The 22,772-nt window shown below is 38.0% G+C and overlaps 2 protein-coding genes across 4 annotated transcripts in view; one reads left to right on the forward strand and one right to left on the reverse strand.

The window, feature by feature from the left end:
* Nucleotides 1-56: 56 nt before the first annotated feature.
* RPA3 (replication protein A3) lies at nucleotides 57-4,522 on the reverse strand. Its single transcript, XM_085310547.1, has 4 exons — nucleotides 4,347-4,522; nucleotides 4,062-4,136; nucleotides 2,017-2,125; nucleotides 57-1,507 (listed from the first exon to the last, which is right to left on the reverse strand). Exons 1-4 carry the CDS (start codon nucleotides 4,443-4,445, stop codon nucleotides 1,425-1,427), a joined length of 366 nt encoding a protein of 121 aa, XP_085166673.1. The 5' UTR covers nucleotides 4,446-4,522; the 3' UTR covers nucleotides 57-1,424.
* Nucleotides 4,523-4,583: 61 nt separating this feature from the next.
* The window catches only part of UMAD1 (UBAP1-MVB12-associated (UMA) domain containing 1), an 82,034-nt gene continuing 63,845 nt past the window's right edge, over nucleotides 4,584-22,772 (forward strand). Inside the window, exons 1-2 of one of the 3 annotated variants that reach the window (XM_085310542.1) lie at nucleotides 4,584-4,693; nucleotides 10,962-11,066. In XM_085310542.1, coding sequence (XP_085166668.1) covers nucleotides 10,985-11,066 — 82 coding nt within the window. In that variant the 5' untranslated portion in view covers nucleotides 4,584-4,693; nucleotides 10,962-10,984. Of the gene's footprint in view, nucleotides 4,744-10,961; nucleotides 11,067-22,772 lie in introns of all 3 variants that reach the window. The other 2 variants (XM_085310545.1, XM_085310544.1) reach the window with 2 other exon arrangements.

Consider the following 22,772-nt stretch of genomic DNA (forward strand, 5'->3'; position numbering starts at 1 on the left):
AAATAATACAAAACAAAGACTTTAGGAAATACCTAAGAAAAATAAGCATGCAACTGTTAAGTGACATACTTTGTTTTATTGAACATTGTTAAGCCCTAAATTACAGCAGTGGTAGCAATACAGCTGAAAGCATGGTAGCATCCAACGTGGACCTTTTTGCTCTAGTTTGCAATACAAGACTTGCTAATACTTTAAGGAGCCCTCCTCCTTCCCAATGACAATAACTTTGGCACGGTCCATCTTCTAATTACAGAAGGGAAAAAAATGGATAACCTGTCAACTTGATCATCCATCCAGTTACAGATAGATGTACTAATCCACTAATGTCTTCTACATATTCTGGTAGTATTGCAGTTTGCAGCAACTTTGATAAATGAATAGTCTTAAAAAAAGTAAAATGTTCCTTGGCTGAAGATATCAAACACTTACAAATTGTCTCTCCATAAATAATCATAAAACGAGCATTCTTAATAAGGCACTATATCTAGATATTAAAACTCAAAACTGTTCGTATGACAAGCTAATCAACATGAAYACTAACAAGGTTTATTTAAAATGCTTTGAAATGTTATTCATTAACTCACAGAGAACATTTCAGAAGTTATACTTCTACTTTGATTGTGCTACCTTAACAGATCTAAGAGTTCTGTCATGTACTATAAGTAGCTTGGAGAATAACAAAATTGGGAGTTCTGTGGAAGTTTATATGATTAAAGTAGTCATGACATGCCTTTGAACTGTTGGTACTTCTGCTTAAGCTCCCACCAAGAACGAGGGCTGTGATAGGAACTCAGTGCTTGAAATCACCAAGCCTAATTAGACATTTGCAACATCATTAGCATCAGTGCAAAAGGCAAGTAGCCTATATGCTGCATTATGTTAGAATTAAATAACTTGTGTGAGGTAAAACAAAACAGGATCACCACATATCATTGAAAATTGCACTCTGAGATATGATACTAACAGTTAAATGCAGTCAAGATTTTTTTTTAATTGGACAAGTTGCCATTACCAAGATGCAAAATGTAAGTTTACTGGGTGTAATTAAATCTTAAAAAATATCTTTCATTATATCCCCAGTGTCTTCAATAGGAGTTTCCTGCTAAGCATCCTGGAATCACAAAAACAACAACAAAAAAATGCCTACAAAAATTTCGGTTTCTAGCAACTCAAATCTTGAAAGAGAATTCCTAATGGATGCAAAGGGGTTAAATATATACAAACAGTGAGATGGCCACAAGAGTGTTCTGCTTCTAGCTGAATAAATTCATTCTCAGTGAAAATGTTTTTCACTAGCCATACACGGCATATTTAACAGCATCTCTTCAGTATATTATTTGGAAATCTATGCAACTTATACTGTCAGTCAAGAAAGCTATGGTATTGTTGTCCCCTCTGAAGTCCCAAACAAACACTAAGAAGAATTAATTGTTCCTCGTAGGACCAAATGGGAAGTATTCAGGGAATTCATGAATAATTTTTAGTGCCTCATTGTAGAGTTCCAGATCTGAAAGATGGCAAAGAAAATGGTTGTGATGCATAGGTTAAATTCCTGACTAGCGAATGACAGCATTAAAATGTTGCTTATTTGGGGGCAGTATAGTTAAGCCTTCTTCACCTCTGTCCTCACCCCCCTTACTTCTGCCCAAGCCTCCCAAATTTTCATTTCCTGGAGGATTATTTCTAGGCCAGCCAACTGCACAATCAACAAGCCCCAGTACAAGATAAAGGAAGATGAAGAACCAAGGGGCTGGAAGCAGACAAATGATTGGACCACAGCCATAATCTAGATCAGCTTAGGCTTTGAGTTTATTCCTACAGTTTATCAGTAGGGCTGTATATTCTGTGCATAGTTTTTCCCATGGTAGTGTCTATTCCTACATTCTTCTCTGTATCTGGCAGCTTGAAGCATGACATTGTCCAAAAGAAAGGATTATTAGGCTCTCCCATCTTCCTTCTTGAAGGAAGCAAGTTCAGAATGCAAAATTAATGTTATAAAGATATATTCTTACTTACCAAAAGGACTTTTATCCTCTCTGAACTGGACATATGACATGCACATAATGGTTGCCTGATTTGTTACTCTTCCCACTACTTCAAGAACTCCCGAGATCTCTTCATCTAACTAGAGAACACAGCAAAAATGACATTAGCAACTTGGTGAAGCTAGGTGCACTGTCTTCTGTACAGAACTGAGAAAAACTCTTAGCAAACTGAAGGTTTGTTCATTATGATAGATTCTGTTCTTTGTCTTGCAATACAGTATGACTGAAAAAAAAAAGGCAAAAGCTTTTATAGTATGTTTTTTGTAACACACATTTTGGTTCTAACAGAGCAAAAAATAAGTATGAAGAAGCATCAGAAGGAAGGTAACACTGTAATAGGTATATACAGCTGTGCCATTTAATCACTGAACAGAGGTAGTAATCTACAACACAGCAGAAGAATCCAGGAGATTTTAATGCCTTTCTCTCTCAAAGTTATCTGTCAAGAAGTATTCAGAATACAAGGACACTGGCATTAACCTGTGGTTGAATAAGAAAGAAAGCTACAAGTTATATCTAACCACATGTTGATTTAACTCACACAGATCTAGCTTTTTTAAAAAAAAAAAAAAAAAAAAAAGTTTCTCATTTTAAGAATATGACACTATTTCTATGATGTCCTTCTAATAGTAGCCTAATACTTATTTTTAACCTTTTAGTAAGCTTCCTGGAACACAGAAATAGATCTCCTCTCTCACCATGTAATTTTGTGTTTTTCTGTTGAAAGCAGGGACTGCACACACAGAAACAAAGGAAACTCTCAAAGGAAGAAAGTTAGAAAGCATTTGATAAGCAAATCTGAAGTCTCTCCATTTACATTATGCAGACCAGAYGGATAAGCCTGGCATGATATTTCTGCACACACCAGTTTCTCCTCCCTTACCTATTCATACARCACTGGAATGCAGACTATGAAATGCCTAATGCAACTATGCACTTATAAGCTTTGCCCATTTATTCTGTTACAAAAAAGTTGCAGAATCATACACGCTCAGATGCTGACAACAAAATACAGAAAAACTTTTCACCAGCTCACGTAAGAATTAAGAAACAGGCAGAACTTGCAAGACAATACAAGACATCCTATAAGATGAAGATGAAAACAGTAAGTTTCACTTTTATAAAACAGAAGTATTTGCCAGATCCAACTGTACTTTTCTTCAGTCAGGTCATATTTTTATCTTGAAGGCTGGTGAGTATCACACAGAATTAATTCACAAGAAAGGGCAGATTTATCACTGTTTAACAACTCATTCACAGAAACGTATGGAAACACTACGCATATATTCATTTAAGCCATAGTATTTACCATCATAGATGCAATATCTGATAGCTGGAAAAAAAATCTTCAAGACAAGAAAATGTCAGAGTCTTATTTATTCCTTTAGTGGTAACAGAGAAATATGGTAACACAGGAAGCAAAACTTCTTAACAGCATCTATGTACAGTCAATATATAAATGCTTAATTGCTTAATAATTTTTTTAATAAAAAGAATGCTTAAGCTAATGATGAAGTTCACTGGAATACTATGAAAAGCATTCTAAGAGGACAGTGAAATGTCAGCTCAAGAGTAGATTCCTGAAAATATAGTGTTTTTTTTTTTTTTTTTTTTTTTTNTTTTTGCACTGTCTTTACAAAATAGTCTGTTAGGAATATAAAAAAAGCAAAACAAAGATAAAGCAAATAAATATAGCAGAATATACCACATTGTAAGCAACAAATAGAGTAAGACAAAGTAGTCAACCAGCAATGCCACTGAAGAAAGGGAATGAATTGCATCTGTCACACTGTCTGAAAATTGTTGAACTGATTAACACCAAGACTACAAAGTTCAGCCGAAGAAGCAAGCAGAACGGGGAAAGAAGCAGGTGGAAAAGGGAAAAACAAGAGAGATTCTGCTTTTTCCTGACTAAAACCGCAATACATTCGAGACACGCGCAGATATCAAAAAGGACAGAGCCCCGCAACCTAGAAGAGGCCRTGCCAATTACTTCCAAAGCGATCTTTAACTTACTGGGTCGCTCAGCTCCACAGTTGTATGCTTTCCTTCTCCATCCGAAAGGACGAAAAGTTTCCCAGTAGGATGAATCTACAAAAGAAACCAAGTCCGAGAGCTCAAAATACAGCTGTAAACCTTGCAGACGAAGCTCTTCTACGTCGGAACTGCGAAGCGAGACACCGCAGCGCCGCTGTGGCCTGCTCCGCCCGCCCCAGGCCCCGCGGCGGCCCCTCCGCCCCGGCCGCGCCCGGGGCAGGCAGCGCGCAGGGCGGCCGCGGCTCGGGGCAGGGCCCGCGGTACCTTCTCGACGCGGCCCACGAAGCAGACGGGCTGCCCGATGTACTGCGCCAGGTGGCTGGTGGCGATGCGCGGGCGCGGCACGTCGTGCACGTCCCCCATCGCCGCCCGCTTTCCCGCGCTGACCGGGGCCGCCGCCGTCACCTGGCAACGGCGGGAAGCGTCCGGGCGGGACTTCCGCTTCGCCTGCCAATCTCCTGCTGCAACGGGAAGCCCCACCCCCGCACTCCCGCGCACTGACGTCACCGCAGGCGCGCTGCGTCCGAGGGAGTGCGCGGAAGTGAGCTCGGTGCGTCGAGCTCCCTGCGCGCGCGCCGGGTGCTGGGCCGTGGCGGAACCCGGAAGCGGAGGTGGCTGCGCGGCGGCGGCGTCGGGCGGGCGGGCTGGTGGGGGCGCGCCGGTGAGTGAGCGCGGGGGGCGGGGCCGTGCGCGAGCGCCCCCCGGGGGCGGGGCGGCGGCGCGTGGCCGCGCGGGCGGCGCCGTCCGTTGGGCGCGAGGCGGGGGAGGCCCCTTCCCCCCACCCCCCCGGGGCGGTGCTGCCCGGCCACGGGGCCGGGGCCCGGGCTGCCTGCGGCTCCCACCCGGCCCGGCCGCCTCGTCTCGCCTCGGCCGTGCTCGTGCTCCCGATCTTTGTTTTCCCTCATTCCTCGAAGATCCCGACGTGATGYTTTGTTCACTTTTCTGCCAAAAGGAAAACCTGCAAGACCTGCTTCTGCCCTTCAGCCGGTCGGGCTCTTCTCTAGGCTGCTGAACAGGGGCGCGTCTTCCAGTACTGCTGTTACTCGTTCCTACATCTCCCCGCTATTCAGAATCGTACTATTTATGGATGTTCCCCTTTCCCAGTTCCAGGCCTCTGTGTGATACGTATTTGGCCCCTTTTCCCTCTTCCTCCTAAAATTAAGCTTCTTCTTCCTCTTAGCCAAGCATCTTGCTCTGTATTGACTATTTTTCACTGTTTTGTCTAGCCCTTTAGAAACTTTCAGAACTCACCTCAGAGTAAAGCTGCTAAAGCTTTGCGTTCCTAATTCGTATTTAAGGGGTGTGTACTGTTTACATTTCTTTGTTCAGATTAAAAACACCTCTTAGCTGCTGCTAAAGTATTATCTGAGTGTTTCACATTAAAGAACATATGCTTCCTGCTGTACCAGTCCTGGGAGTTAATTATCTCATCTTTTTGAAACCCAACAACTAACTGACATAAGACAGAGCTAAAATCTGGACCTGGGTGCCTTTACCATAAGATCTCGCCTTTTTCACTATTTTCTCACACGTCTTTGTGTGCAGAAGTTCCTTCAGCTTTCCTTTCCCTTGCCCCGAGTTGTGTTTCAGGAAACATTTGAGACTRTCTAACGGTGCTGTGTCTTAAAAGGGCAATTCCAGCACCACCTATGTGCTGGCTGCCTCTTCTGACCCGCAGTGGGTTAGTTCAGCTAGCTGACTAGCAGAAAGCAACTTTATTGCTTTGCTGTGTTAGTTTTGTGATGGCTCAGCAAGCTGAACCAGCTCACTAAGGAATCCCACTACTGCCAGGACCTGCGCGGAACCAGCATGCAGCCAGGAATGAGACAGCAGTGGCGTCATGGTTTTGATGGGCTGCAGTTGGATGTCATCTCATCTCTTGTCACTACATGTTTCACCTTTTCAGTAGTTCAATTGCCAGAGAATATGATGATTAGACAGTAACTTATACTAGGCAAGAACCTTTTAAACTGTTCTTTCAGTGTTAGAGAGATAACTTCTTTTTAATGAGCATATTCTTGACTCTTAAACTTGTTCATGTCACAAGCAGGGTTAAGCAGGGCTGTAAGCATCTTGCTCTTTTTCATATTACTACTTTATTTGTGAATCATGGTGGATGCTAATATGGAAGGGCTTGAGAATCTCTGTAATGCCCTTCATATTCTCCTTCCGTAAATTATATAGCATAAGCTGCTAGATGTCAAGTTGTTTGGATTTTTTTAAGATCAAGTTTTATACATTGTTCTGACCTCAGTTCACTGTTCATATAATTGCTGAGAATGCCACTGCAGTTCTGCTTTGCTGTATTCCTGGGCATCCTCTCTGTGTCTTAGGCTGCATTGTTGGCATTTTTTTTAACACTAAATTACTTTTCCTGTCACTTGTGAGCATCCTGGGAAAACAGCTAAAAAGTAGTGCTGAGTGCCAGGATCATCACTGTATACAAAAAGTTTATTGGATGCAACATACTGTTTTGACTCTAAGGTCACCCATGCTTCTTGTCAAATGAGGTTGACAAAAAGCACAAGGAACAAATTAACCCCTTTGTACAGCTCTGTAACTCATCTTTGTCCAGTCATATGTATGTTCTCAGAGCCTCACATAAAGACAAAATATTTTTTGTAGTTCCGCAGAATTGCTATARTTTGCAGTTTATTGCTTGCTAATGACTGAAGCAGTGCCAAAAGCGTTATTCTTAACTATCAGCAGTTGAGATTGGAGGAAGAAAAAATTATGTTCACTTTTCGGAGAGGGTGAAACATAAGGAGAAGGGAATTGCTTGTTTCTATCAAGGGAGATTTTTATCTTTAGGCAGTGAATTCAATTTCAGGTCTCCTGTAGAAATAAAATGAATCCCATCTGGAGAGGGAAAGTGCTGTGCTATATAGAAGGCATTACTGCAGGACTGTGGTACTATCCCTGAATGATGGATGCATTTTCTGTCATTTTGTGTTGTCAGCTTCAAAAAAAAAGTAKTTTCTTTTTACTCTATATGAGCACGCATCCAGGTCCATTAACTTCAAATTTAGTTTTTAATCTGAAGTTAAACTTGTGCAGAAACCAGTTGTTCTCAGCTTTCGTTAACTAAAACCTCATCATGTCTACAAGGAGTAAAACTTCAGCCTGATTCTGCAAGTGCTTAAACTGTGTTCTTATCTTCAAGAGCATGATGGTTTCCATTCAATTTGGTGTTTCTTTGTTGGACAGCAGCTTTGTTCTGGTTTTAACATGTAACTCAAGAAACTTAGCAGTTACTTTCACATTGCTTGAGAGGTTTATGTTTACTTCCAAAGTACCACTGTTGATAAAATTCTTAAGAGAGCAAATATCATAGTGTTGCCCATCAAGAACTTTGTTTACATATGTACGTACTTTCTACTGCTTTACTTTTTGTTTCTGTGTCCCCCTTCCTATTTATAATGGATATTTGTTAAGCTTAGACTTAATAACTTTGTTCAGCAAACCTATTGAAATACTTCAAGTAATAATTGGCATGCTCCTTACTTCATTTGAGTTATGTGGATCTGTGTGATTTAGGATTTAGTTTTGTGTCTGAGTGGTGAACACCAGAGAAAGAGAAAGCCCCATAAAGCATATTAGTCTTTTAATATGCAGATTCTTTACCACCTCCCTAACATTCACAACCACAAAATACAACATGTGCTATTTTCTTCCTTCTAATGAAACCTTCCAGTGGTTTCATCGGTAAGAACTTGAGGCCTCMGTTTATAGGATACTTTGCTTTGTTTATTTTTGAAGCAAAGGGGAGAGGTGGTTTATTTTTGAGAAGTACTGCAGGYAATGCAGTTCAGTTAAAGAAGCCTACTTCAGAAAACTGTAAACTACAAAATAAAGATGAAGCCCTACACAGATCAGGTGAATTTTTGTATTTTTAAAATTGGGATATTTGGAAAGACCTGCCTTCTGCCAGCAAAAGGAAAACATCTAGTATATTAAAATTCTTGTAACGTTTATTTGGCTCAGAATTGAAATGTTTGGGTTTTTTGTTTGTTTGTTTGTTTTTTTAAAGTTCTGAAGTTTATGTATGTTACGTGCAGGATTTAAAAGATGACAAAGGTATGGCTTCCTGTACAAGTCCTTTGTACCTTCATTACATGTATACTGAATAAAATGGTTTCCTTGGTGCATGCAAGAAAGAGAGGAAGAAGAACACTATTTGATAGTAGTGATAACCGCACAAAAACATTTATCTGAAAGAGGAAAAGATGTGATTGCATGGGGCAGCCACAGCTCTGGCACCTTAAGTAGCTGACTGGAATCTGAAAGCCTTTACTAAGGCTAATCCTGAGACTTTGCACATCAAATTGATTCTGCTTCTTGCTGTTGTGTGCTTAGGAAGAAGGTAAAATCACATTTTAAACTGTTCCACAACTGCCTCTCCTTCATACATCATCGGAGCCGAAACCTGACTCTTGAGCATTACAGCACTGTTTTTTACCACTTAAACTATAGGACTGACAACCCTAATTGGTAGCAGGAGAAGACTTATTCCCTAGGGGCTGAAAAAGGAATATGTTGCTGGCGCCATGTGTTGAGCCAGGATGTGGGGGTTGCTGTGGGGGGAAGGCAAGGAATAAATGAGGTAATTAGGAGTTTTCTACTGTGTAATCTCCATGGAACTGGGCATATTAGTATTTCAAATGTAAGAATACCAGCAAAAAGGAGTAACGTGAGGATAAGTAATGTACGTGTGTGTGTGTGTGTGTGTGTGTGTTTAACGCCTACCTGAGACAGGATAGTTTGGCCTGTTCCTGTGTGTGTCAGTGTAGTTTTGGTTGCTCAAAATTCCACTGCATCTGCCCAAGCAAACAGTAGCTGGCCAGCCTCTGAAATATGTTGTATTTAATTCTCAGATATCATTCCACTGTTTGAATTGCAGCTGATTTTTGCCTACTATTTATGTATTGTTTCTCAAAGCCAATGCTCATACTTCATATAGGAATTTCTATGATTTGGTTTATAGAAATACTTGATATCACTTGTAACAGCGGAGTGTGGGACAGTTTATATATGGGGAATAGTCAGTGTGGACTGTGAAGTAAATTGCTATGGGTAACTGACTAGGACAAAAAAATCCTGCTTATAGTACTATTAAAATTTGAATAGTAAGTGAGGAATTCTGGAAAATAATCCAAGCTTTTTTATTATTATTATTATTTTTCTTTTTACAAACACTAAATGGTAGTTCTCTGTTTTACTCCTTCTAAAGGTTCTTCTTTAAATTTAGTCTGAAATAATGTTGTCAAAACTTTGTACTGTATACATATTTTCTTTAGATTTTGCTCGTTTCCTCTTTTGGAGGTATATTGTAAACGTTGTTGCTTTTTCTTTCCCTATTCCTTTAAATACTGATGTCTGCAAGGTAAATCAGGATTCTCTAACCGTTTCACACKTGAAATGACATTTTTCAAATTTCCATGGGTTATATTGGTATTTTAGTAGAGAAGAGCTTTATGTAGCTTCCTTTAAACCTTTATTTCTGCATTTGACACTTGCATAGCATCTTTCATCCAAGGCACTTCACAAACTGCTACATAGGTTGTTGTCCAGCTGTCTGAATTCAGCACTCTGGGTGCCTGTCTGCACCTCTGCCTGTGAGCTGGAGGAAGGTGAATATTCAAGCAGCTTCTGCTGCCAAGAGCCTCTTTCTTTTTTGATTATCTCAAGATCTATGGACTCAGGCTGCTGTTGGAGGTAGCAGTGGAGAATGGCACTGTTGCTGCATTCAATAGAAACTAGTGAAATTTAGGTAGCAAATAGTAGATGTTTCATGTATGCTCTAAATAAGCACACATTTACGGGTTCAGCTTTTTGAGGTCCTGTTGCTTGTTCTTCATAGGAACAGAGCTTATGAAGGTTTTCGTAAGTTTTTGGAGAAATGAAACCTCTGTATGTCTTGTCTTGGAGTCTGTATCTTAAAGCTTAGAATAGTTAGATTATTTGCTTAGAAGACCATTGCTTGTATGCAGATTTACGGTGTGGTTCATAGTTGTTGCACTTCTGTAAAAGCTGGCAGAGCTGGGTATCTTTGGGTAATGGTTTTTGTTAATATGAATTTGTCCTTTTTTAAGCTGTTCAAAAGTGCTTCAATATTGTCTTCCAATCTTGAAAGAAATCCTGAGTATAATATTTTGCAGTGAACATTTTTATCCCATTAAAATTATGCCCTATTGTTTTATTTGATGTGAATTGAGAGTTGTTAGCCACCTTGAGAGATTCTTTTAGTGAATTACTGTTATTCAAAACATACTCAATTACGTTGCACTTTCTTTTAAAGGAATCAGTAGTGACTTTAACCAAATACACCCAAGTGTTAAGCTGCCTTTACAATCTGGAAAAATTAAGTTAGGGACTATGCTAAAGTTGTGTAGGATTTTGGGTTTTTTTGTTTTTGTTTTTAAATCAATGTGCAAGAATTAAGATTGAAAATCTCTAGAGTAATTTGCTCCATTCAAGTACAGCTTCACCATGAAGACACATTTCCTATGGGATTGTGCTTTGGGCTTMGAAGTTTAGATGCTTTAGAATTAAGAAAGTTTGTGTAACAACAATTTGAAGTGGCGGAAGCTATATGAGAATACAGAAATGTGCTTGACAAACATGAAGCAAGTTTCCTTTCACTTTTCTTTAGAAAGATCGAAGGTTTTTCATGACTCTGCCTCCATTCATAACTCTTTTTGTGTGTGTATATTGAAAATCAATTGCTACATCAGTAAGGTACTTTGACATACAAATTTCAAATCTCGTGATAAGCACTTAACTGTAACTGCACTGTGTTTAGCTTTTGGAATAGTGCCAACTTCTTATGCTGAATTCTATTGTTTTATGATTACCTAAAAGGTTTTGTCTTCATTTTAGATAACAACTTTAAAAAAGAGGCTATGTTCAGCTTCTTCCGAAAAAGCCAAGATTCAAAGAAGGTTACAGTGCCAGAGAGAGAAGCAGATGGATTTGTTATTGTGGGTAAGTGATACAGCTGTATAAAATGGTTTTTGTTGTCTTTGAAAYGTAAAGATTTCTTTGTGGTGCTTAGACAAAATGAAAAAAGGTAACAGAAGCTATAATAAAAATTACTCAGAATTCTCACTTTTATTCCCAAAGGAGTTCATACTCCTAATCTCATCATTTGGACTAAAACCTAAAGTTTTTTTTCCTCATATTTCATTTTCTGAATAGGCGCAAACTCTTATTTGAGATGGTTAAAGATGTTTCTTGTTTTCCTCTCATACTGTGAGCAAGGAAAAGTTATCTCCTTACAAAACAAATAAACTCAATGTTGAGGATTCTAGCTTTATGGCTAGAGTTGAGAGAAGAGAATATCTTATTGTTTTAGAGGACTATTTAGCTGTTTTAGAGGACTTTTTTCAGATTCCTTCCTTTTAGTATGCCCCCCAAACACTTTTTATATTAAAAGCCTCATTGCATCATTGTATAGCTAGTCATATAGTGAGTGTAGATGTTCTGTCTCAGAATWTGACTCTTGATTAATTTGAAGAAAATTAAGCAGTTTAGTTTTTTGAGGTCTTTTTGTTATTCTAAAATGAAACTGTAGTGTTCTTAACCTGTGAGCTGCATAAATTTTCAGCTGTAAGTAAACTCTTYCACAGTCTTGTAAGAAGTCTCAAGAATGTAGAAGACAAGAATTTATTGTCATTGTGCTGTAACTGATCCTTTTCTTTTTCACCATCTAAAAATTCATGTTTTCCTCCTTATTAACCTGTCATCATCAATATTCAACTTTTGCTGCTCTGATTTACTGATTTTTTCTCATCAGGAATCTTATTGTGCTGTTCTATTTAAGCGCTGCTTCTTCTTGAGACTTCTCAATGTTTAAGTCAYGATTATCAAAATCTAGTAATACAAAAGCTTTATTAGGAGCACTTTAATTCATTGTAATTTTTCTCCAATAGAACAAATATCCCAGACCACCTACCAGTTGTTAAAACAGAACTGGTGTCACATCTGTGACTCTTTGTGATGTCATGTTTTAACAGTTGTGTCCACAAGATTTTCTTCCTCTGCACTTTGTCTACTCGCCCTTATTTTGACAGCTATATAAAATCACTCCAACACTTGCATTGTAGAGAACTTAAAGGACACATACTTTGATCTCAGAAAGATTTGGTGACTATTTTAGAAATAGTCCATGAGTTTCAAATTCTGCAATGGGCAGAGCATTCTGCACCAAATATCTCTTAGGTGCCGCAAAAATAATCTCAGTGGTCCCAGTTCTGAATTCAGTTTTGCTTCATTCTGTTTTCCTGAAGCGCTATCAGTGATTATTTAAACTTTGTTCATATTAATGTTTATAAAAGCAATCCATAAAATATAAACTTTAGTAATATCAACTATGCTTAAACCTTCTCTTCTTTTAAAAAATTTTTGCTAGTACAACAGTTAATTTTGCAGGCTACTACAAAATGGACTGTGATTTCATCTTGCCTTACTTTTACTTGGCAAAAGAATTGCCATCAGCTCTGCCAGTGGAGCATATCTATCTTGCTAGATAGAGGCAGTTCTAGGTCAGTACTCAAGTAGATACTTATCTAGAAGTTTTGTTGCTTTTTATCTAGAAGCAGGGGCAGTCCAAAAAATGTAACTATTCTGCTGGTTTGTTTTTATTATTCAAAAAGGAGCTACTGAAACTTTTAAACTTGGGTGTAAAATAGTCTAGAATGCCAATATTAAATGTCTTCAACAAATCTTAGTGAGAGTTACAGGATGGCCATTCTTACAACTGCATCTTCAGGTTATTAGTGTGAATACAGCTTTAGACAGTGAAAAGTCTTCAATAGGTTGAGAATTTAACTTACTATGTTTTAAGTTGTTTCCTAAACCCGTTTTTTCATCCAAAGAATAGAAGAATGGAAAGCCTGGTTTGCTAATATTCCATAGACAGGGAGGAAGTGCTTTTCTTCCTTTCTGTGGAGGAAAAAGAGGAGAAAAAAGCATCCTCAGGGGACACTTGCTCCTGACAGACCAGGAAAGCTTGTCTGTCACAAATCCCTTGGAAGGCTTTATTCACACCATGCACCAATGATAACATAAGCCGTAACTCTTACTGGAAGTCCTGAAGAAACTTGCGAAGAAAGAATCAAATGCCTATGCCCATTACCATTATCAAAGAAGTCTAAACAGGAAGGTGATGTGAGTACTTAGTGTCACAATTATATGTAGATAATTGTGATTTTCCTAACAACATTTAATTATTTGCTTCTGCATCATCTAATTTTTTTAAAAAGAGAGGAAGAAGGTTCAACACTTTCTTGAGAAAGATCCATCAGAACTATAACCATGTCGCATCTTGAGGATTAGCTTTTTTGTGTTTGCTGTTCATTTTTTTGTAACTCCTGCAAGCTGTGTTATAGATTGTGATATTCAAAATCCACTTTTGTTTGCAGAATATCACTACATTTGTGCTTTCAATCTCCAAAGGAAGTTCTTCAACTGGAAAGACAACTTTTGAAGCACCAAAAACAATTTTGCATGATTTTCTCCCATATTGGGGAAATACTGCATGTGTGAGAGGCAAGAAAAAATTCAATCTATATAAAATAATTATAAAAATTGTTTAAGAGAGTTTTATACCTAACTGCCATTAGTGTGTTAACTGTGTTAACAACTGTGTGAAGCCCTGTTGGGGACCTCTGCCCCTTGTCTCAGGAGTTACATTTAAGCCAAGACTCTTGCTCACGGTCCCTGCATGGGCTACATTGAAGAGATGCCCACAAATCATGATTTGCATGATTTTCTCCCATATTGGGGAAATACTGCRTGTGTGAAATCATTCACCCATTTCCCAAGTGCTCGTGGTCTTATCTTTTTGTGAAGTTGTAAAAGTAATACATGTTCTGTAACTGGCAAAATTGTTATTCTGGAAAGGGAAGACAGGCTTATGGGATATGTTCAACACACACAGTAGGTTTTAAAGGGTGAATCGGTTGCAGTGATGTGAAAATTTATTTCAGGGATTTGCCTGATAATTACAAATTGTTTTTAAAGTTAACATTCTGAATGCTGTTTGTTTTCAGCTAGGTTGGGGATCTTGAAGAATAGCTATTTTTTGAGGAATTTATCATATTTTGAGGCTTTTACCATGTAAAATAAATGCCAGTCTGCCATCCATTCTTATTGTCGGTAGCCACATGGAAGACAGGTTAGTGCTAAGAACTTTACTTTGACATACAACTATCGCATTAGATCTTAAGAGTCTGGTGATCGCCAGACAAGTCCGTAGTGACAGGGCAGGTCTGAGATCAGGCCAGGAAGTTGAGTCAGCAGGCCAGAGCAGACAGGTACAAGAACAGACGTGGGCATCTCTTCAATGTAGCCCATGCAGGGACCGTGAGCAAGAGTCTTGGCTTAAATGTAACTCCTGAGACAAGGGGCAGAGGTCCCCAACAGGGCTTCACACAGCTCTTTGCCCACCAGACCCTGGTCCAAATGCTGAGGGCTGCATCACAGCGTGCAGCCTTAGGCACAGGCAGCCAAACTCTTGGAGTAGAGAGAGGAGGTGCAGAGCTTGGTGCACCTCAGACCCCGAGTGCCAGGACGGTTGTGTTCTCTGTCACTAACATCTACAGATAGTGCTGATCTTTGAGTAATTCTTCATCTGCACCTTTGACCATACCTGAGTTCAATTATGTTTTGTTTGTTTTTTAATTGTATTTAAAGGCCAAGCTGTCTTTAAACCATGATGACAAACCATGTCAATAAGGAATATTATTATTGACTGACAGGAAGCACTTAATTGTTTCCTGAAGGTTTTTTTCTAAGTTTGAGCAATCTTAGTGGAGAATTTTTAGGAGATTCAAAAATAGTGTCCAAGGGGAAGGAAAAAAGAAAATGTACAGGATTCTCCTCAGAATGAAATGACTGTCAGTGAAGCAGAGAGGCTGTGACCGTTGTGAGAAGGACTGGTAGGAATTTAATCCAAATTATTAATAAAGTAATACTTCTGCTCCCTAAGTCTCCCTTTCCTCTACTATGCCTTCATAAATCCTGGAAGGCCATACAGAACTAGTAAACAAAATTTATAGTAACAACTATTGGAGCAAACATTATTTTTGCCCGTTATGTTTCCTCTCAAGAGAATATAAACAGTCATAGACATGGAAATGAAATATTTGGAAATCTCCCAGTAAGGAGAAGAATTTGTGGTAGTTAAGTAAGTGCTGGATCTGTGGAATTAACCAAAGTATACCTTATGTCTAATGCTGCTGTCTGAAGAGAAGGAGTTTTACAAAACAAACGTCATCAGACTTGGACTAATATATAAAACTTGTTTTATATAAAAAACCACATATATAGTATATATATTACTGAGTTATTTCAGCATTACAATTCCTTCATACAGGATGAGGATCTTCCTCATTTGTAGGCAGGAGCATCCTCACCCAGCTGTGGGCCTGAGAAAAATAGGATTTACAGCCACCTAAATGTTTCCCTTTGTTAACGATAGTTACTGCGGTTATATTGCAAAATAGCATCCTTAACAAATTAGGAAGTCATCTGTACTGAAGAGGTAAAGAAGGAAAATGATCAACAAAAGTCAGTCTTCGGTACTGGAAATTTTGACCCTATTTTTCCGAAGAGCAATATTATGTATATTGTTCCCTTCCTTTTCCTCCATTTCTGTTTTTCTGTTTTCCCATGAATCTTTTCTATATGCAGTCTTTTTTCTTTCTTTCTTTTTTTTTCTTTCTTTTTTTTTTTTTTTTTTTTTTTTTTTTTTNTTTTTTGATCTATGGAAAAAGGAATTGGGTAACTTGCATATCTGAATTAAATGCTTGTTTGTGAGAGAAATCTGCAGTTTTAAAATCTCCAAGAGTGAGTATGTTATGAAAGGTAAATTTAATATGCTGATCCTTCCAAATCAAAGAGTGGTTTCTGTACTGTTTTACTGGTGTAATTCTAAGAGCTTTTTGGTTTCTCCTGTGTATACACACACCTCAAACATTAAATACATCAAGAGATTTGTAAACTCTTAGTGTTGCTGCTGCTGTTTGTTTTCTATGAGTTGTTAGTAATGTGTAGGAGGATCCTGTGAATCTCTGCACAGTTCTTTCTTTGTTAATATTTAAGGAGCTTTAGTGGTGCCAGTGTGGAAGGCTAGGGTGCTGTAGTGTTCTTAAATACACTGTTACATTAAAGAAATGCACAGAGCTTTGTGCCAGTTGGAAAAAGTGTCTCAAAATGTCCTTTCACTTTCTGCCTCAATGAGCTTAATTTGCTTGTGTTTTTAATATGGCAGTGTTTGTGTGTTTATTTCCAACGTTCCAGTTTTCCAAGAAACAAACTGCTATTTCATTTTATTGTTTGAGTGTAAAAATATTTAATGCTAACTTTACAATAATCTGAGATTTTGGGGACATTTTTTAATATTTATCTAAGGAATGCTTTAAATGTCATTTTATGCCAATATGGGTGAACACTTTTGATGCACCAAAAAGTTACTGTATTAAATGACTTATGTCTTGAAGTGCTGCGTTCTGAATTTTTATACTTTTAAAAATAGCGTTAATAACACATTTAGGCATTGAATACTAAAGTCAGAGTTGACTGCACAGGAAGGAGGAAAAAAATCAGAAGAAACAGTCTTCTCTGACATTGATTTTTCTTTTAAATTGTCAGAAGGTAATGGCTACCCTTTATTCAGTAGTGAAGTCAAGTAATCCTCTTGGGTGCTGTTTTTTACACAAAAACAAACTGCATTTTTCAATAGTACCACTAGATGGTGATTTCTCTTGTATTCTATAGTTGTAGTGCTTTTTCTCAGTCTCTTCACTCTCACACAAGCAAACACATACACACAGACACCCCCCTACACAGTCGGGTAGCAGTAATTATCAGTACACCATTTTATTAGACTGTAAGTTTTCAACAGATTTATAGAAAAGCATTTTAAAGCCTAATATCAAATCTGTAATGGCATTCCAAGCTAATAAAAATAATGAAGCTTGAAATGTTGACAGCATGTATCTAGATATTGGCTTTCAGTTCCTTCCAAACGGATCTGTTGAGGCCCATGTGGGACCCAAATAACACAAAGAAGTAAATTTGCATATTTTACAGCAGGGGGAAAAAACAGAATGCAAAAACATGAATAATTAGGAGCACAAGCTTCATGCTATATTAATACTGTTGAAAAGCATGTGTTGATTGTATTCTGAAAGCCAGTAGTGATTTGGTTGAGTGAACTCAGTCAGCATCTCTTATGCAGATTAAAGGAACTGGGTTACAGAACAACTGAACTTCATTGTTTTGCTGCATAAGTAGGTATATTTCTTAAAGGATGTATTTCTTTTGCCTAGATTCTATACAGTATAGGAAAACTATCTTTCTTTTTAATGCTTTATCAAAGCATATTTTTTATTAAAAAAGGCTGAATCGGTCATTTACTTGTGTATCTCTTGATTTCTATAAATAGTCCTCTCAGCCACAAATTAAATTTGAGTATTTTTAGCACTCTAGTATACATGACCTACATACTTTTTGTTTCTTTGGCCTTTTTGCTTTCTAAGATTTTAGCCCCTGAAACACATTCATGATGCTTCTATGCTATGTATTTGGTTATTTTTAAATTTTCAAAAATATCCTTCTTGAAATGCTGGCATACAGGAAATTTCTGAATATGAATAATGTGAATCATTGTGTTGGCTTCTGTTGATTACAGCATATGATGTATAATGTATTTCTTTATGATAAAAATGGTATTTCCATTGCTAGTTAGACTAAATACTGTCTTGGCCCTTACTTCACAGCTATTTCAGAAAGCCACYGGGTTTTGAATAGTGACATTAAGGAGGAGAATGGAAAGAGGCTGAAGATTTCTTGTTTAAATCTTACAGCAGTTATATTTCTGGGGAGGCAAAAAGAAAAAAGTTCAAGTATGTGCTGGTGTATTAGAGGTTATTACTTGAGGTTTTAAGATGGGGAAAAATACACTTTCTGTCTGCAAAATCAACCCTTTTCAACCTGTCTTTTAAGCACATATTCTTAAGTTGCATTACCAAAGGAGGAAAATGGTAAAACATACCAGTCCTTTTAGAAATTAATGTAATTTTAAGAGGTTAAACAGGCATCTGGCAAAAGGTTGTTTTGAGGTCACACATGCATCTGACAGTTTGCTGCCAGCCCTCTAAGAAAATATTGGTTGGAGCTATATTCCTGTTTTTCATGTTAACTCCCTTCTGACTTAAGTCATCATAGTCACTGTCTAAATGTCTAAGTCTCCAAAATGCTCTTGAGAGGTTTGGTCCTGCTGGTTTTAAAGCTCTTGCAAATAGAGTGATAGAAATAGAATGTGTTGAAGTAAGAAAATCCTCCTCCCCACCCAAAAGAAAAAATCTTATCCAGAGGAAAAATCAAGGCATTCCTTTGACATGATGACAGTTTCGCAACAGTGTATTTAGGTAGTTATTACCTTATTTTTTAATCTTTTCTTATAGTATTCTGATCACTTTTGACCCGTGAATTCTCACAGCTTTACTCCCATATGTAGTACTCTCTACTAATGCCTTAGTCTGCACAACATTCTTAAAGCAACTTGCAATTGGATTATGTTTATTAAAAAAAAAAGAGGAAAATACTGGTTGCTTATTGTAAAACAGAGTAAGAATAGCGAAACATAGTGGAAAAGTAGGAATTTTGAAATGTTGCTTGTGAACATTTTCCCAGAATATACTGATCATTAAATCTTTAGGAGTGAAAAATCTCTTTGGACAATTTTCTTTGCATTATAAAACAAAGTATATTTTTAGCCCAAGTCTACTTTTCCAATCTAAGGTGAACTTACAGCCAGGAATAACTGAAAAACAAGAGATGGAAAAATGTGTTCCACAAGTCTGAGTTGCTATCCTGGCAGATGATAAATTCAGATTGAAGTCCCCTTCTTTTTTGCAGTCCCGTTTGAACATTCTTTCCAAGGAGAGCCCATGCAATCACTGTCTCTCTGGTTGAAGTTACTCAAACCTGTGCAGCTGTTAATCGACGTTAATTTTCTCCGGATGAAATGTAATGTTGAGCTGTTACACACACCCCTCCCCATCCCTGGCAAGTAAATGTTTTGGTACTTTTTGCAGTGGAAGAAGAAGAAAATACTTTGCCAAATTGCCGTCCACTCTGCCACTTTTTTATGACTTACTCTGAGTAAAAGACGTTGTCTTTTTTGTTTTTAGTGAGGTAGTGTAATGAAACTCAAAGTTATTTTCTGCATTTCACATGTGTTACGAGTCAGTTGTGTCATAGGCCTCAGCATGTAATAGTACTATAATTTTAAGTCTTTTCTTTATAAAATCAAAGATGGCTTGTTGCTTGTACATGGAGGTGTTCTTTAGCTGCTCTTTCTTGCTATACCAGTTAAAACCTTTCKGTAAGGGCCAAAGAATGTAACGGATATATGTGATGGGTCCAGTCAATTTTATTTTGCGCTTCAGTGCTATCTCTCTACTTCTGTCTTTGGTGATTGTGAAAAGTATAATGTACTTTCTGATTTCTTCTCACACAATTGAATAATCCTCAGGATTTTCATGCTGCTTTCTCCTCCTTCCCCCAAATGAGAGCTTTGTAGAGTCAGTTTTGAAAGTATTTTCAGTCAATCAAAAGCAAAAAAAATGATGATTATTTGCTCACAGCATTGACCGTGGCTTGCTGAGGAAATTACACGGTAGTCGTCGTGACTACAATCACTTCAGTTTATGTTTTTTATATCTTTGAGTGAATCGTTCTACTGCTTTTTCCGTTGTCAAAGAGATGTCCTTATAGATGGTGGTAAAAAATCAAGGGGAATACAAAATAGTGGGCTGCCTGATGACAACCCAAGCAATTTGAGAAGTTTGTCACTGAGCAGTGCAAATTTCATGTTCCTTTAACCATCTGCTCACACCCTGCTGTGATTATAGTTGACCTGTGTCACAGGATGTACATCACAGACTTACTCTGCATATTTTTTTCCTCAGTTTATGCTTGTTTATTTGTTATACAAATTAAGTATGGGGCAAAAATGTTAACAGACAGGAAATCATTCAAAAGCTTGGGTGAGTTTTAAGCCAGGAATATTGTTGCAGTATGAGTATTTCTCCCTCTGAAGCCCTCCCAGCAGTTGTGATAAATGTAGGATTTGGAATACGCTCAGCAGATGTATAGAGTCTCTTCATTTCCGTGAGGTTTTCTGTTTGGTTTCAGAGTTATGTTGAAACAAAGGTTTATTACACAGTGATCTGCAGGTAGGACTGTTAGATGCTAATTAACTGATCTCTCTGTTTACACATAAACTTGAAACCTTTTGGCCAGATCTGACCCTCCTCCAGTTAGGTGTATATGTATTTTGTCTTTAAAGATAGAAGTAGAGAGAGCTCTCCCAATCAGTAGTAGTAAGTTGTTAATGGTGAGGGGTGGTTTAGTTTGTTTATTTTGATGGGATGTTCTTTCCTCGCCCATTATTCCCTTATTACTGCTTAGCTCTTTAAGCATGTGTCCGGCATTAAACAGTATGTATTTTTTTTTAACTTAAAACAGATAAACTACATTAAAATTATCCAAAGTCCTAGACCTTTCTTGCAGAAACAATATGTATATACATATATGTGTGTGTTATATATATTGTTACAACATTCTAAATCTCCTTTCTGCTGGATTTTGTCTAGACCAGCAGTCTGCTGCAGTTGTTCAGGAGTTCAAGCTCATAGTTTTCCTGTTCTGGAGTGAGTAAGAGAGAGGAACAACTTGAAACCCACAGGATTAGTTTTGATCCTTTTTTCAGTTTTCTTGAAACTTGACTTGCATTTGAGAGAGAGAGAATGGGACTTTATGACTGTTTCTTTGCCATTTAATTCTTTTTAAGGAGACCTTCCAAATAATTGCTTTTGAATGATTCCACCTTAAGCTCTTGTTGAGGGAGAAGGCTATCACTGAGGAAGATTTGATTTACAAAAGCATTAGCATAGATAGTATAGCAGAAAGCAGCCAGTTTTATCTTTAAAAGATGGACATTAAATACACATACCAATGCGCTCCCCATTAGGAAAAAGAATTTGAAGGGAGATTTTTTTATTTTTGCTAGAACTGTTTCCTTTTACTAACCTATAAGTTATATCAACACTGTTATAAGGAGAGGCACAATGATTTATAAAAATTTACTCCTGCTTTACTCTTCTGTGAACCTGAGGTGAGACCCAGGAAAGCACTAGTTGCACTTTCCAACTTGTACATTGTGCTATGCAAAAATAGGAAGGAATGATCCAAGAAATAGAATTAAACATCTCTGAAAATGAATTTACAAAATGTATTTTGAGTAAATTGGTCTAAAATGAGCCAATAGCACAAGCAGAGACTATGAGTATGCCTGAATTCTTGTTGCGCTCTGGAACAAGGCTCTGTACATCAAGCACGTCTGTCCACTTGATTTAAAACCAAAAGTTGAAGTGACAGAATGTTCTTCTTGAAATACGTTTGGCATGTATTCTTGCTCGTTCAAGCATTCATCAAAGAAGTGGGAGACCTCAAATGTAGGTCTGCACAGTCTTAGCACAGTCAGATGCACATCTAGCATCAAAGACTGAAATAGTCTAGTTGGGAGGATCTCCACTGTTTGTATTGGCTACACAGTGGTTCAGCTTCAACAGTTAAAGATTTAGGAGCTTCTCTGATATTGCATTAATCATTAAACTTCAATGACCTGGGAGGAAGGAAACTTGGATACCGGTCTGTACTCCCTAGCCTGTTTAGAYTGTGGGGGTTTGGAGGTCTTTTTGTTTGTTTTCTTTTTTTCTAACAGAAGTGACTAAAGGCAAAAAAAATACAAACTGCTTTGAAAGGACATGAGCTCATTCCCAGCTCTTAGGCATCGGGCTTAGACTACTTCTGATTTGCTTTACCTCCGCCTCTGCAACCTTTCCTTTTTGGRTGACTCAGGTCCAACTTTGAAATGGGAGAAAGCTGCCCCCAGCAAAACGGGCTATTGCCTGACTGTGAGGGCTCTCCAGGGGAGGCAAGGGCTTGAATCCCTTCAGATCATGGGGCCAAGCTCTCAGGTTTGTGCTTTTGAGCCTTCCAGGCAGAAGGTTAGGCGAAAAGCCGGATCTGCTCCCATTTCCCCTGCTTTCCTTTCCCGGGGAAAGGTGCCAGCWGTGTTTGGAGCACACCCTGTGGGAGGTGAGGTGGGAGTCAAGCAGCTTCCTGGTCAGATCCAGGATGTTTCTGTTTATGTGCAGAAGCTACAGCTAATGAATTTAGATCCCTAATGTGTTCTGTGGCTTCAGAGACAGCTGCTTTTTTAGATTGTTGTTTCGATAAGCCTTTCCGGACATTATACTTGTTCTAATCATCTTATTGATAGCAAAATACATGTACTGTGTGATGATAATGAGTTGTCCTTTATTATAATATGTTTTCATTTTAAATAGTATTTGCAGTCAAGTTCAGTATTTGTGAATCTTTGCCATTTCACTCCGTTACCTCTTAAAGAATAATAATAAAATATTAAAAAGGAGGAGACTTCAAGAAAAATAATTAAATGTCGCTTGAAATATGATCCTCARCAAATCACAGTTGCTTAGACATCCATTATCCATTGAAATGGAATTAAAAATAAGCCTTGCTTTGTTACTGAGATATGTGTTGCAGGCTCAGTTGTTTTGTAGCAGATAATGTATTTGGTTTGTATTTGCT

The sequence above is a fragment of the Rhea americana genome, unplaced genomic scaffold (genome assembly GCF_003343005.1).
Source record: "Rhea americana isolate MKP2758 unplaced genomic scaffold, rheAme1 scaffold_32, whole genome shotgun sequence".
Lineage (NCBI taxonomy): Eukaryota > Metazoa > Chordata > Aves > Rheiformes > Rheidae > Rhea > Rhea americana.

Bases quoted from the DNA above. Each gene is read 5' to 3' on its own strand.
- RPA3 (XM_085310547.1), bottom strand. From the start codon at position 4,445: ATGGGGGACGTGCACGACGTGCCGCGCCCGCGCATCGCCACCAGCCAC. The intron at 4,137-4,346 runs GTACCGCGGGCC...TTTCTTTTGTAG, and splicing joins TCGTGGGCCGCGTCGAGAAG to ATTCATCCTACTGGGAAACT. The intron at 1,508-2,016 runs GTAAGTAAGAAT...GCCATCTTTCAG, and splicing joins AGAGGATAAAAGTCCTTTTG to ATCTGGAACTCTACAATGAG.